The 12,461-nt window shown below is 51.2% G+C and overlaps 1 protein-coding gene across 1 annotated transcript; it reads right to left on the reverse strand.

The window, feature by feature from the left end:
- Window positions 1–2,993: 2,993 nt before the first annotated feature.
- TAB1 (TGF-beta activated kinase 1 (MAP3K7) binding protein 1) lies at window positions 2,994–11,979 on the reverse strand. The gene is made up of 11 exons (XM_009902478.2): window positions 11,900–11,979; window positions 10,928–11,064; window positions 10,588–10,741; window positions 9,881–9,967; window positions 9,175–9,313; window positions 8,602–8,715; window positions 6,141–6,252; window positions 5,886–6,030; window positions 5,173–5,395; window positions 4,706–4,862; window positions 2,994–3,672 (listed from the first exon to the last, which is right to left on the reverse strand). The coding sequence occupies exons 1-11, from the start codon at window positions 11,930–11,932 to the stop codon at window positions 3,465–3,467; spliced, it is 1,509 nt and encodes a 502-aa protein (XP_009900780.2). The 5' UTR covers window positions 11,933–11,979; the 3' UTR covers window positions 2,994–3,464.
- Window positions 11,980–12,461: the final 482 nt, after the last annotated feature.

Below are 12,461 nucleotides of genomic sequence, written 5' to 3' on the forward strand. Positions count from 1 at the left end.
AGAGAGATGCCAGCAAGGGCATCTCACCAACACACTGCCAAGTCCCTTCCACCAATGCTGAGTGCTCCTCACTGGGCTGCTTTAAAGGTTTCTCAGGGGAAGAAGCAGCAAGGAGGGACAGAAAATGAGAAATGAGAGGGACAATAGAACATCTCCTGTCTCCCACCCAGGCACCTCTACCTGGTGATGTAATGGTGGTTTGGGGAGGAGCAAAAGTGCAAAGCAAGAGAAGGCTTGTGGGGATGGTTTAGGACAGGGGCATCACTTTGCAGAGCAACACAAACCCCATCTCAGTACTGAAACCATACCAAACATGCCTCCTCTTTTCATCAGCTCTGACTGGAGGTCCCCAAAGGTAGCAGGGAGCCTGCAAAGCTCTTTCCAATCTTTGCTGGGTTTTCTCCACACCACTGCCATGCAGCAAGGTGTATATGGCTTCAGTCCTCTGCAAGAGCATCTAACGTCTTCACATCATCCACAGCACACTGCTTCAGCTCAGCTGCCTAGACATGAGAACTGGGACCAGACCTTCTCCCAGCCTGTCTCACCAGCCACAGCCTGAGCACCTCTGACAGCCCTCAACCAGCACCTGTGGCTTGGGGACATGCAGAACATCCCCACTGCTCACACTGCTCTACTTCCAGACACAGGGCTTCTCATTTCTACCTTTATCTTGCAGAGAATAGCTGCTGAAAACTAAGATCCTTTACAGCAGACTTATTCTGCATATTCAGATCTTAATTTGCCAGCTCTCCAGCAGTTTTGTGGTGCATAGCTGCACTGTTTTTCTCTCTTCCTGCCTCGGACTTCATGTTTCTAGTGGTTTTGAATTTCACTGCACTGCAAAAAGGGCCCTGCTCTTGTTTCTCCAGATCACTCTGGGTCTGTTCTCTTCCATCCACTCCATTTTAAAGGGGCAGGGGAGAAGGGATTTTTCTACTGTTGCAGCCTGCATCTTCCCATCACTCCCTAAGGACAACACGAAACCCCAGCATTCACGCAGAAGCCTCCTTCCGCTGTACACGACGTTCAGTTTGATTCTTTGACCTGGAATCCTAAGCCATGGCTTACATAGTATGGAGAGAAAAACCACATTTTCCTTGTCTCTTTCCCAGTGGCTGTACAGACACAGCTTAGTGTGAGCCACTTGCTCATGCCCACTTTTTTTTTTGTACTCCATAAACGGGCAGCTGTGCCAAAGGATAAGCTAGGTTTGTGTGATCTGCTTTATATAAGTGCATTTGGCAATTCTGAAACTTTTATCTGGAGAATCCACATGCTGGAATAGTTCCCACTGGAACTGTTCTTGGTAGAAGTTAGCAAATACCATAGATAAATGGGAGGGAGAACAAGCAAGAAAGACTTGTTTATACAGCTACTGAAACCCGTGCCAGGTTAGGGAACACAGAATAGGACAAAAACCTCTTCAACTCCGTTTTAGTCTGTACCAAGATCACACGATCCTATTAAAGAGCCACACAACAGCCTGGAGGAAAGGATAGGATCCCCAAGCCAAACATTTCAGAGTGGTCCTGGACTACAAGGTCAGACTGGACTCAGTATTCAAACTCCCTCCTCCTCCTCTCAAGGCACAGGACATGGGTGAGAGACTGCCAGCCCCTGCCTTGCTCATCCTCAGGGACCAGGCACCAAACCTCGCAGGCTCCTTTTCCCTCCACTTCCCTGGCAGAGTTGGAAGGGTCTCAACAGTAGGTGCCTGTGCTGACAGGTTCAGCACACCCACCCTTCCTGGGAACTAGAAGAAGGCAGGGAAACATGAGCTTCTGGAGGCAGCACAGAGCCTCACTCAATTCACACAAACCCCCTCAGGGCAAAGCTGTGCCAGTGGGACCCAAGAGGGCAATGGCCGAGAGCCACACACCACGCACGTGCAAGGGATTGCTGCTGTGCCTTCCAAGGGCAGGGGCATTTCTCACACTCTGATCCTGCCCACGTCTTTCTCAGTGAACTCAGATCTTGCCTCAGGGCACTCAGTGCTGTTTGATTTATCCAAAGGGATAAATCCCCCTCTGTTCCTTTCTAAGCTGACACACCACAAGTGCCTTTAACCAGCATACACCAAGGCTTGGCTGCACACCGGCCTTCACTGTAGCATCCGCTCCTACTCCATCCTCATCCCTTCCCAGTCCCCTTCTCCTTCCTAAGATCACCACCTTGGGGAAAAAAAAAAAACGTATCTGGAAAGGAACCCATGCTGGTTCCCTTGCTTGCCCTTTCTTCTGTAATTGCCTCTCGGCCTTGCCTGGTACCTTTTAACTCCCCACGGAGGCACTGAAGCACAGCAGTCACTCCCCCAAGGACTCGCCGTGTTTGCTGGAGACAGGCGGCTTCTCCAGGGAGCCAGTGAGGGAGGCTGAAGGGGAAGGCTGGAGCAGGGAGGGAAGGGGCTCGCTTGCCGCCTGCCGTCAGAAACCTGAACTGAAGAAGACTGCCGTGATCCTGACACCTCTGCCAGCTAGTCCGGGCTGACCCTGATGCGCGGCCAGCAGACCAGCAGGAACCCCCCCTGCTCCTCGCTGCCCATCTCTGTGCCAACACAGCGGTGCACATCTGCATCTTCAAGGCAGCTGTGTCACCACAGCTCTGGTTCTATCCACGTGACTTCCTGCTGTGCACTACCAGAAGCCTGTGCAGGAAAACTGCATTACAAACCCCACCTGCCCCCTGCAGCTTTCCAGATGGCCAAGGGAACAATGAACATTTAGCCTTGGGAAACCAATCATCCGAATTTACAGTTTAACTCCAGACTATAACCCAGTGCCAAAGCTCAGCAAATAGATCAGCGTGGGACAAAGAACTTACACTCTTAGTCACCTGCAAGGGCTTGGGACACTTTTACAACAGAAGCTTGCCTGCTGCAAGGTGCAACCCCCTGTTCTTGGGAGGAACAGAGGGTTTCACCACAGAAGAGCTGTCACACCCACACATGACATTGTAAAGAGAGTAAGCCACAGAGGTGCCAATGAGTGTAGCTATAAGTTATTTATTCTGCAAAATAGAGGTATCTTCTATGGAGTTGAACACTGGAATCACAGCATTAGGAGTTGAGTTGTGGAAACATTGTGACAGCACACACACACACGCAGGCACACACACGTACACCTACACACGCGCGCACACAGCCTTTGTACAGGTCCCTACTCCTGCATTATCCAGAGGGAGCCCTCTCTCTGCATCTTTAGCTGCAAAATCCTGCAGCAAGGGCTGCATTCAAGACCCCTTCCCCTATAAACTGGGGACCAGGATGGGCAGGACTGGGCGCACAGCACAGGCCACACGTGTGTAGGGCGCCCCGCACGCGCTGCCCAGCCCAACGTTCAGCACATCCTGGAGAGGAGGCAACTCTCAGCGGGACGCAGCCTTCAGTGGAGCGCTTTCATTCTTGCCTCAGTCTTTGCTCATGCAGACGAGCACAGGGTGGCTGGAAGAGATGGATTTCCACGTTAGGACACAGTCAGTGCTCCCTGCTCGCCGTGGTCCATGTTCCAAAGCCGGTAAAACTCTGCAAAATCCACATAGGGCTCCACACGCCCATCTTCATCCGGCTGGAGGGAGTGGGTGGGTCGGGAGCGGAAAAGGCCCCCGTCTGAACTTGAGCTGCTGCTCTGCGTGTGAGTGTTAGTCGACTGGAGCGTCACAGTTGGGCTTTGGCTGTGGACAGAAAAAGAGAAAGAGAACACAAACATCTTTAGTTTTCCCCATCTGATGCTTTGGACAAGAAAAGCAGCTGAACGAGTGCCAGCTCCTTCAAAGACCAAACTGTCCCTGGTGGACAGGTAAAACGTTACAGACTCCTGCTCAAAGCGTGGAGAACTGCTTGGAACTGAGGAAGAGCAAAAGAGATCTCATTCACATTTAAATGGCCTGAAGTACAACCAGGCATCTGAAGAACAGAGGGGAGGAAGCAGAAAGGAAAAAAAAACAACCAAAAAGTAATACAAAATATATATAAAAATTAAAAAGGGGAAAGAAAACAAAACAAAAAAAGGCATGCCCTGTGCTGGCCTCCCCATACAGCTTTACAGGAAGAGGCTGGCAGCAAGGAAAGCTATTCTTGTGTGACCTGTGTTGCAGCCAAAGCAGCTTCAGTGCGTCAGCCTCATTGTTTCTGGAGCTACAAGCACACAATAACCAAAAAGCTTCTTCACTTTACAGCATGTACACACACCACCCTGTGCCAAAGGCTGAACCTAAACCAGACCCACTAACTAATATGATCCTGCAAAGTGGATCCAAATAGAGTCCAGTTCTAACTTTTTTCCCTGTCCCAGGCTCGGCCCCATGAGCAAGCCAACTTGTGCAGCACAGCATCTCCAGCCCCTCTTCGTTATCAAAATGAAGGGCGCCCAAACTCTTTTTATGCACAGCATGCACTTGGCATACAAGACCCAAAGAGAAGGGCTGCTTGCTGCCAGTGTCCTCTGCAAACAGCAGCAGATGCTGCTCCCAAAACATGTTCCCAGTGCTGGCTTCAGAGCTGCTTGCTTCACTCATTCCCACTCCTCACAGAATCACTTTCAGCTAACACCTTACACTGGCTGTCAGCACCGCAGTCAGGAGGACCACGCTCCAGATAAGGGAATGACTGACAGGTAACTGACAGATGTGTCTCTGCTTTTCAACCAGTTTACACAGTGTGAGGTGCAGGAAAAAACTGGAGGGAGCAAGAAAGCAGGACTTTTACTTAGTGAGGGTGGGGGTGGCTTCATCCAGAGTTGAGCTGCTGTGGGCACCATTGACCATCTGGCCTTGGGAAGGCATGACAAGAGACAGCGTGACGCTCGTCTTGCTTGTGCTTTGGGAGCTGGAATACGGCACAGAGACTGGGTAGACACGGCCTCCTGAGAAGGGAGAACACAAGAGTTGGAAAATGCAGGTGAGGCATGAGTGACTGGGAGTGCACAGGGCCAAGAACGGCCAAAGAAAGGGGCAAAAGAACCCACGAATTTATATTAAACTGCCTTTCTCAGATGCTGTCCTGTATTCTGTCAAACTGTCACAGACTCTACACCTCAGAAGCCAATAATCCCTTTAAGAAGGAAACTCCTTCTGCAGCGATTATCTCCTCCTCCTGATGCTGGGCCAGTGCTGGATCGATCAAGAGATCTTATCTTCCACCCTCCGCTTCGTTTAACTCTTCCCCCAACATACCTTGCGTTGGCGTCAGCGTGGGCTGGCTCATCTCCCCCAGGGGGTACCCAAAATTCCTCACCAGCAGCGTCATATCTTCATGCCGGGGACAGAACTTGGCCCGTTCCCCGCCGCTGGCAAAAGTGTCGCAGTGGATGCGCTTCACGCGGTCCACGACCGCTTGTGCCACGGCGTCCAGCGACGTCTGCTTGGCGAACTCCGTGGCAATCATGGCTGCAATTTCCTGAGCAGCAGTAAAAAACAGAGGAGAAAGGATGTTCAGCAGGTTTCAGAGGAAACCTCTTTCTACCATCTGATCTAAAGAGTGTTTGTAACAACTCCTCAGGCTGTGATGCCTGCCAGTCTCACCTGCCCTTGTGCCTTCAATCATCCCATGCCCTCTAATAGAATAGAATAAACCAGGTTGGAAGAGACCTTCAAGATCGTCGCGTCCAACCCATCAACCAATCCAACACCACCCAAACAACTAACCCACGGCACCAAGCACCCCATCAAGTCTTCTCCTGAAAACCTCCAGTGATAGGCTAGTCCTAAGCCACAGGCAGCTGCCCAGAGGAACTGGCTTGGCAAAGTAGCTCCTCTATTATTACAGACTGGAATGGGGTAGCATAGGCATTCAACCTGCCCAGTATCCACAGGATACATGAGGAGGAAGGTCTACCACCAAAATCAGTCAACAGCCAGAGGAATGTTCCCCATGTGAGCAGGCTCACCTGGTTGGCCTGCCCAGGTCCATGAGCTGCCTCCAGGGCTTTGTAGAGCCCTTCAGACATGAGCACCAAGAAGCCAGTCACCCCATCCAGCGAGTGCCCTCCGTGGATTTCAGGCTCTGCTATGATGGGCTTAGATTTAGCAGCACTGGAAAGAGAGGGTGTTATTTAGTATTTAATGGTGACACAGTAGGTGAGAATGGAGGGGTCACAAAGGGAAAAGAGGGCTTGAAACCACAGAGGGTGAGTTTTTCTGACCTGAGCAGTTCAATGTCGGTGTAGCCATATTTGACTTTGTAATCCCCAATGCGCCGAGTGCTTTCCTGCCCACGGATCGTTCCCACTTGTTTTATTTTCCCTGCATCCAAGCCTGCCAGATTGAAAAACAAAAAAGTTCACTGACTCTGAGAAACTTGCAGGACGTTCTCTGGTTACACCTGCAGGTGCAGACTGCATTCCTGTAACCTACGCCTGGTTACAGGAATGAGAGAAGAAAAAGCCACAGCTAAAGAGAATTAGAAGACAAAAGAAGACACCAAAGAATTACCAACAGAAGCCCAACAGGGAGAAAAGGAAAAGCAGTTTGCTGTGTTCCAAGGGACACCTTTTCATTAGTTGTGATCTGGGAAAGAGAGAAGGAAAGCAATGCACATAGTCCCACAGGCACACTCTGAATGCAATGGTTGGCCCCAAGACAAAGCCCACATCCTCGTCCAGAGCCACTGGTGGCAGCTGGCCTAGGCACATATATATTCATTTGAAAGGCAGGGGACACCTGCCCCTGTCAGCCCTGGCCTGTGTGATGGGAAGAGAAGCAGGAAGGAGGAAAACCATGTGTGAAGGTTTTGCCTTTTCTTCCACCTTGCTCCTAAACCCCACATGACAAAACACTTGATTCCGGAGGGAGAAAATAAGAACAATCTACAAGAGGCACTGAATTTGTTCCAAGTGATCAAACTGATGTGAGCTCCCCCTAAAATAAAGACACTGATCAAACAGGTATTTATTTGAATAAATGTAAGGGGATATACCTATAGCAGGGGCTAGGAAGGCACAAATCCTATCCTGAAGGAGGTTCTAACAGTGACCATCTGGGTGTAGCCTCTATTTGAGGCTGGACTCAAAGCAGACAAGCCACTGACCTGGCCTGTTCTGGCAATTCCCCTTTCCTGGCTACACCTGCAGCTAACAGGCAGAAAATGTTATTTTGAGATTTGATCCAGGGATGACTGTCCCCAATACAAGGTGAAGGCAGGGGTCCAACTGAAGCTCTCCCTCTAAGTCAAACCATGACTCCCCACACAGATGGCTCCACACCTACCCCAGCAGTAAGACACAACTCTGCCATCTGCTACAGACCATAGCTGACTCATCAACATGGCCTGGCTCATTTGCCAGCTCCTGGCAGGGGCATACATACTATTGACAGACACAAACACAGGGAGGCTCACAGCGTGCCAGAGGGGCTATGTCTACACCACAGCAACTATCTTGGAGCATTGAACAAGCTACAATGTGCTGGTGAAGAGCCACAAAGGCATAAGACGCCTTCCTCCTTTCTCCCAGGGGAGATGTGACACAGACACCATTGTTACAAATGCTATCCCTACCTCTTGCCACTGTGTTTCAACCTGGCCCTGCAACAACCTTCTTTGGGCCTCCAACACAGCCTGCGTACACTGGCTTGTTCCACAGGCTCCCCTTTCTGCTGGTACTGCCAGCAGGAGAGCCACTGCTGCATCAAGTTAAGGTTGGCATTTCTAGCAGATCCCTCTTCTGCTGTTGACTGCAGCTAAATTCTGCATTTTTGGCCACAGAAAGGCAGCAAAATGATCTATTTCCCTGGATTCTTGTATTCAGTCTTCTGCCTCATAGCACATACCCCTACTACAGAAGTATGAGTAAAAGAAGAAATGGAAGAGATATAGAATACAAGAAGATTCAGCAGCAGCAAATTACCACATTAAGAGCCTTATCAGAGAAGAATCTATCTACCAGGTGAACCTAGTTAGATCTACCTAAATAGAGGTACAAAGACTAAGTATCTCAGAGAGAATTCAGCACTAGCAATTACACAAGTGGTCTGGGCTAGGTCTGGACCAAAGAAGAAAACATGTCAGACACTGTGAGGGAAAAAGGGAAACTGCCTGCAGCAAAATGTCAGCATTAGAGTTCAGTAGTCACTGATGTGAGAGCTGTAGATGCCAGTGCTTGGCCTAGCTCTGTCTGAATCATAGCTGTTTTTCAGCAGCTTGTAGAGAGGCACACTGAAACACACCATCCCAAGGGTGTGGCGTGACACAGAACTCAACCCAGCACAACTGTGGTTTGCCTCCAAAGGAGCAATCACAAACTGTCCATCCTGCTTCTCACCCACTGGCTGCACGCTTCCACTTCTGCCTTCCTGCTGATTCCAGCAATCAGACAGCTGGAGGGCAAATCAATGTCAGCTGGCAGTCAGACACAAAGCTAACACTCAAATTTTGGGGTGGGGGAGGGAAAAGGTGGTAGTTTTTCTGCTGGTTCAGTGAGCTGATCTCACTCATCTCTGTAGCCTCTCAATGGCAGAAGAAGGCGGCACTGAATTTGTCGTTTGAAACCAGAGCAAGCTTCTTTTTGTGGTCACTGTTTGTTTCCAGTGGCTTGAGTCGTTCCCGGTGCCCCAGGTAAATGGAGGCCTGAGAGGGGCTCAGGTAAGAACACGAAACCCAACACTCACCCAGCTGGGAGAAGCGGAAGAGTTCATCCTCGTTCTCTGTGGTATGGTCCACGTTGAGCTGAGTCACCTGCAGCCCATCCACTGTGGACTTGCATAACAGTGCCCGGTTGGTACCTGCAGTGGGAGCAGCGAGATGAGGCACCAGATAGCTCTGCCGTTAAGAGGGAACACATATCCAAATGGAAAAGGAACGGCACAGGGGAATAAAGACAGAAAAGAAGAGAAAGGCTCATGTACTCTCTCATCAAGATCTCCAAAAAGTAGCCTTGCTAGCAGCACAGCAGACCTGCTACACAGCTCTTCATCCAGGCCTGAGCTAGTACCTCACAAGAAAGCTCTCAGTGAAGGCACAGTGCTGCCTCTCAGCCTGTTTTCCTCTCTGTTCTTTGGTCATACACAGTGCATCAGCCAACATATGCATAGATGAAGAGCCAGGCTGATTTCCTCCTGATTATCACTCCTTGGCCACAGACTACAGAAACTGTTCCCCACATTCCAATTTCTTTCACTTCCCAGAGCAGCAGCGAGAAGTCAGAAACACCCAGACTGAGTTACTGACAAAAACCAACTCACCCACATTGGCAATATAGAGCTTGTTGTTGAGAACAACAGCCACAATAGCCATGGCTCCTCCAGAGATCTCCTGCTCTACAACCTTCAATCTCTCCACAATCTTCTGGTACTGAGGAGGCAATTGGTGGTGAGGGACACCCTGGAACGCAAAATGAGGAGGAAAAATGGAAACATACAGTTCATAACACACAAACCACAGCTGGAATACAGATTCTGTAGGAAGGGGACTCATGATGGCATGTCTTTGCCTCATGCCAAGACTGTGCCAGATATACAGTTGTTTGTTTAAACCTAACGTATGGCATGGCTCTGATAAGGTTCTGGAGAGGACAGTCCAGTTCACCTGACTTAACAGAATCTGCATCTGCCCAGATGCCATGCAAATTGAGGCTCTGCCTCTGATCAGTATCAGATGGCTTTGTCTTGGAAGAGCCATGCACACAGGCTGAGCTTCCCTCCATGGTATGTTCAGCTCCTTCTCAAGATAACCAATGACAGGTCTAAGCAGTGCCAGTATGAATAGTAGGAACTCTGGGAAGTGGACTGAGATGCTCATTTCAATTCACACAACTCACAGAAGAGAGCCACAGGTAAGTAAGTGTCAATTACAACCTCCCTTGAACCAAGAGGACTAATATGCCCAAACCTCATCCACCAGTCTGTATCGTGGGACCTCCAGCAACCTCTTTTTGTAGGGCTACATTACCTCTGGTAGCTGGGACTGCAGGCTGGCCTTCTCTGCCAAGGCATCATCAATGGACTCCAGAAAACTTCTTTCTACCACATCAAAAGCCTAAAAAAACACCATGAAGAGAAACTAAGCTCTTAACCACTGCCTACAGTCCTTTGAGGATAGCCACCCCTGCCTCCCCATGACTGGCTCATAAGAGTGGGTGATCACTGTACCTACAAGACGTCACCACATCACATTGAAATACAATTATCTCAGCACAATTAGTTAACATCTTGTAAAAACAATCTGCAACAACTCAAAACAAGAGATAAAAACACACAAATGACATTCACAGCAACATCAGAAACCTCTCTGATTTTGTGTCTTGATTGTAAGAATTCACCTATCACTCAAGAAAGAAAAGTCACAAATCCATCTCCCCACACATTAACTTCCCCCTTTCACTCACTGTCATCTCCTTTATAGGCTGACTTGTTCCTACATGCCCAGTGAAGACTAGCTGCAGCTTCCTGGAGAACTCTCAGCACTGTGCTGACAGAGCCAGGGGGACAGATGGGGACGAGGTGGGAGAGAAACAAAGCTGCTTAGTATGAGTACAATTGCAATCGCATTGGCAGATGTTTCCAACCCCCACAGAAACCAGATGCTGCTCCCCTGGTGGCAAAGAGGAGGTGGGTAGTGTGAAGAGTAGGAGCCGTTCCCAGCCAACGTTTCTTTACCTGCAGCAGAACTCGACGCACATCAGCATCACTGTGATCTGCGTGGAGCTGCCCCAGCAGCAACTCTGCAGAGAGCCTCTGACCAACAAAGTTGGTGACTCGGTTGCCATCATAGCCATTGAAGACACCATAGAGGTAGCAGTTGTTCTCACTCCTGTCAAAGATGGTACAGAAGAGAGGTACAGAAGTCTGTGACACACAAACATACTTAACAAGTTCCTCCAGACACCTCCTGGATGCTTGGGCCCCACCCTCTTCTGAGTCCTGTGTGACAAAGTAAATACAACTTCTACATGCCCCTGTATCTGCAGAAGTCTGTGTCCAGGTGCAACCCATTTACCTGAATTTTAACCAGTTATCTTCCAAGGGGTGACCCTCTGTCCCCTTGCCATCTGCACTGTAAGAACGGTTTGGAGCTGAGCCCACCCCAGAGAGGTGACAGGATGGTAAGTCATCTGTCCAACTGGGCTGCTGTTCCTGGGAGACAGAAAAGGAAAGAGAACATAAGCCCCCAGCAACCTGAAGTGCAGATTCTGGTCCAATACAGGTTACAAGCCCTTAGGCGTCAATTTGCACCCACTTCTCAACCCTCCTCCCTTTGCTACAGGGTAGAACACCATCCCAGCCAATAACTTCCTATTCCCTGCTGCAAAACTATCACTATTTCCTTTCCCTCTGAAGCCGAGCTCTGGCTCTTGCTAACGAGAGCTGAAATCCTCCTGCGAGTTTTACACTCGATACAGCACAGCACTAGCCCAGCTAACCGTTTGGTGATTCGGACCCGAAGGCATCGGTGGCACAGGAGTACAGGGAAGGCTCTGGCTGCCCCCTGAATACGCTCACCCAGGACAAGGGGGTCTGGGGCCCGGCTGCTGCCTGCAACTATAAGGACATTCCTGGGGCCACCATCTCCCTGGCGCACACGGCCAGCTCACGGACACGGCCTGCAAACGCCAGCTGTGCCCTCACACAGCAGAGAGCCCAGGAGCCCGCAGGGCAGGCACGGCCGCCCCAGCCACCTGCCCTCCCCGCCGTGTCCCACAGCGTTGCGAAGCGGCGGGCGAGCCCAGAGTGCGGATCGGTGACGACGTAGTTCCCATCCCTGCAAGCTGGAACCTCCTGCCCTCAGGCGGCCCTGGGGGCGGGAGGGCAGCAGCCCACCTCCCCACTGAGGAGGGGAAGCTCCCCGCCCTCGCCAGGCCTCCCCCTTCCCACACAGCACTGCGGGGGGCGGGCGAGGAGGAGGCCCGGGTACCCCCTCGCACCCACCTTGGGGGTGCGTGTGCACGGAGGGGGAGAAGGTGCCACTCACACTCTGCAGCAGACTCCTCCTCTGCGCCGCCATCTTGGAGCAGGAGCGACCTCCTCTCCCCCTCTCCCCGCCCGCCCTTCTCCTCCAGAGCAGCCGAGTCCGCCAGCCAGAGCGGCCGCACACCACGGACCCGCCTCCCCCGCGCGGAAGCGACTGACTCCGCCCGTCTGACGAGATAACCACGCCCCTATCCCCGCCCTGCCCAATGGGGGCCAGGGCGGCGGAGGGCGCTAGAGCGCCGGCCGCTGTAAACAGTGTGTCCCCGCGCTGCCGGCCGTCCCTGTTCGGGTGTTGCGAGGTTGCTGTGAGGCGTCCCCGGAGCCTCCTCTTGCCCAGGCTGAACAACCCCAGCTCCCTCACCCTGTCCTCGAACAGCGGTGGTCCTTAATCGCATGTCAGCGGAGGGACCGTCTAGGTTGTGTGAGCGGCATATCCTGAAGTGAGTGCTGGTGGCATCGGGGGACTTGGGGACGAGCACATTTCCCTGTGTGAATTGAGGCTGAAGAGGCTCCAGCATAAGATACATATGGTTTCAGTCATGTGTAGCAGTGCGGTTGTGGTG

Source organism: Dryobates pubescens, chromosome 15 (genome assembly GCF_014839835.1).
Source record: "Dryobates pubescens isolate bDryPub1 chromosome 15, bDryPub1.pri, whole genome shotgun sequence".
In the NCBI taxonomy this organism is placed as follows: domain Eukaryota; kingdom Metazoa; phylum Chordata; class Aves; order Piciformes; family Picidae; genus Dryobates; species Dryobates pubescens.